The sequence below is a fragment of the Cebus imitator genome, unplaced genomic scaffold, assembly GCF_001604975.1.
Source record: "Cebus imitator isolate Cc_AM_T3 unplaced genomic scaffold, Cebus_imitator-1.0 Scaffold41, whole genome shotgun sequence".
NCBI classification, from domain to species: domain Eukaryota; kingdom Metazoa; phylum Chordata; class Mammalia; order Primates; family Cebidae; genus Cebus; species Cebus imitator.
Genome location: NW_016107356.1, coordinates 3694197 through 3695723, shown reverse-complemented (window position 1 = coordinate 3695723; position 1527 = coordinate 3694197). Strand labels below are relative to the sequence as shown.

The 1527-nt window shown below is 45.9% G+C and overlaps 3 protein-coding genes across 3 annotated transcripts in view; 1 reads left to right on the top strand and 2 right to left on the bottom strand.

Moving 5' to 3' along the window:
- Positions 1 to 161: 161 nt before the first annotated feature.
- Positions 162 to 1527, top strand: part of LOC108302527 (trifunctional purine biosynthetic protein adenosine-3-like) — a 4241-nt gene continuing 2875 nt past the window's right edge. Inside the window, exon 1 of the mRNA XM_017526176.2 lies at positions 162 to 518. Within this exon, the coding sequence (XP_017381665.2) occupies positions 446 to 518 (73 nt within the window). The 5' untranslated portion in view covers positions 162 to 445. The remainder of the gene's footprint in view (positions 519 to 1527) is intronic.
- On the bottom strand, positions 380 to 1221 carry LOC108302524 (charged multivesicular body protein 3-like). The gene has a single exon (XM_037737647.1). The coding sequence runs from the start codon at positions 1193 to 1195 to the stop codon at positions 914 to 916; it is 282 nt and encodes a 93-aa protein (XP_037593575.1). The 5' UTR covers positions 1196 to 1221; the 3' UTR covers positions 380 to 913.
- LOC119470799 (charged multivesicular body protein 3-like) lies at positions 380 to 1238 on the bottom strand. Its single transcript, XM_037737646.1, has one exon. The coding sequence runs from the start codon at positions 863 to 865 to the stop codon at positions 530 to 532; it is 336 nt and encodes a 111-aa protein (XP_037593574.1). The 5' UTR covers positions 866 to 1238; the 3' UTR covers positions 380 to 529.

Here is a 1527-nt window from a genome sequence, read left to right as displayed (position 1 = left end):
AAAAAAAAAAAATCTTAAAAAGTCTATTCAGATATTTTGCCCATTTTTAATCGGAGTATTAGATTTTCCCTATTGAGTTGTTTGAACTCCTTATAAATTCTGGTTATTAATCCCTTGTCAGATGGGTAGTCTGCAAATATTTTTTCCCATTCTGTGGGTTGTCCCCTCACTTTGTTGATTGTTTCCATTGCTATACAGCTTTTTCCATATTTACTTTAGTTGCCTGTGCAAAGAAAGAGAAAGGGAATTTAAAAGCCTCACGTATCACCAATCTTTTTCCAAGACATTTATTCAGAAAACTTGACCATCTCCTATTCAAAATAACACATACCTTTTTTTTTCTCTCCTAAAAATGATGCATTTATTTACACAACCTTTATAAGAACAATCCCTTTGTGATCCCAAACCTGGGCAGAGAGTGAAAAGAAACAGAACCTTCTCCAAAATGGTAGTCCTCACAACAGAGGTGAGACACAGAAAATGGCAGCTCTTCAGAGGAGTGTGTGCACACCCAGCAGGTAGGCAGCCCCTAGCTTCGGAGTGTGGCCAGCCAGGACTGCATGGCCTTCAGAGCTGATTCCTCCTCCTCATCCTCTGAGGCAGCCATCACTCCTGAAGGTTCTGGCTCTGGAAGGGCATAAGTCACTTTACTGGGTGCTTTGCCCAAGGCCCCTGCTGTAATTTCAAATAGAATTTTGTCAGTTTTCATTTCTGCCTCTTCCTCCATTTCTTCCTGATCATCCATGCTTTCAAAAGTGTCCTCTAACATCTCCTCTATGATCCCAGCCTTCATCATTTCTTTGGACAGCTCCCCACTGGTGGCCTGAATTTCTGGAATCTTCACAAGACTTTGCGTGGCCTTCATCACTTCTGTGCTCTTCTGCAGGGAACCAGCCACCTGCAAGACCACGAGCTAGTTCTTCATCCCCATGAGCACCAAGTTCATGTGTGCTTTGGATGCATACAGCTTGCTCATGGCCTTCTTTGACCTGATCATCTCCTGGGCCAGAACTATACAGACATCCTTCTGGCCCTTCTTGGCTGCATCTTTCACAGATCGTTTGACTTTTTCTTCTTCTCTTTGGATATCCCTTTTTTGCCTGTCAACAACTCTCATTTCCTTTCTTATCTTCAATGACCATTCACTGACCAGTTCTATGGGTGGCTTCTCCTGGGTTTTTCCAAACAGCCCCATGGCGAACTGAACTCATCTTGCTCCTTCTGGTTTTCCGTTCCCCGTGCCAGGCAGGTCATGGGCAGCCGCCTGGGCAGGGCCCACGGACAGGACGGGAGTCCCGACGCCCAGAGTAAGCACATACCTTTTTTTAAGAAGTGTGAGTCTGGGCGCAGTGGTTCATGCCTCCAATCCCAGCACTTTGGAAGGCCGAGGCAGTCATATCGCCTGAGGTCAGGAGTTCGAGACCAGCCTGACCAACGTGGTGAAACCCCCATCTCTACTAAAAATACAAAAATTGGGCCAGCCGTGGTGGCTCACGCCTGTAATCCAAGCACTTTGGAGGTCAAGGC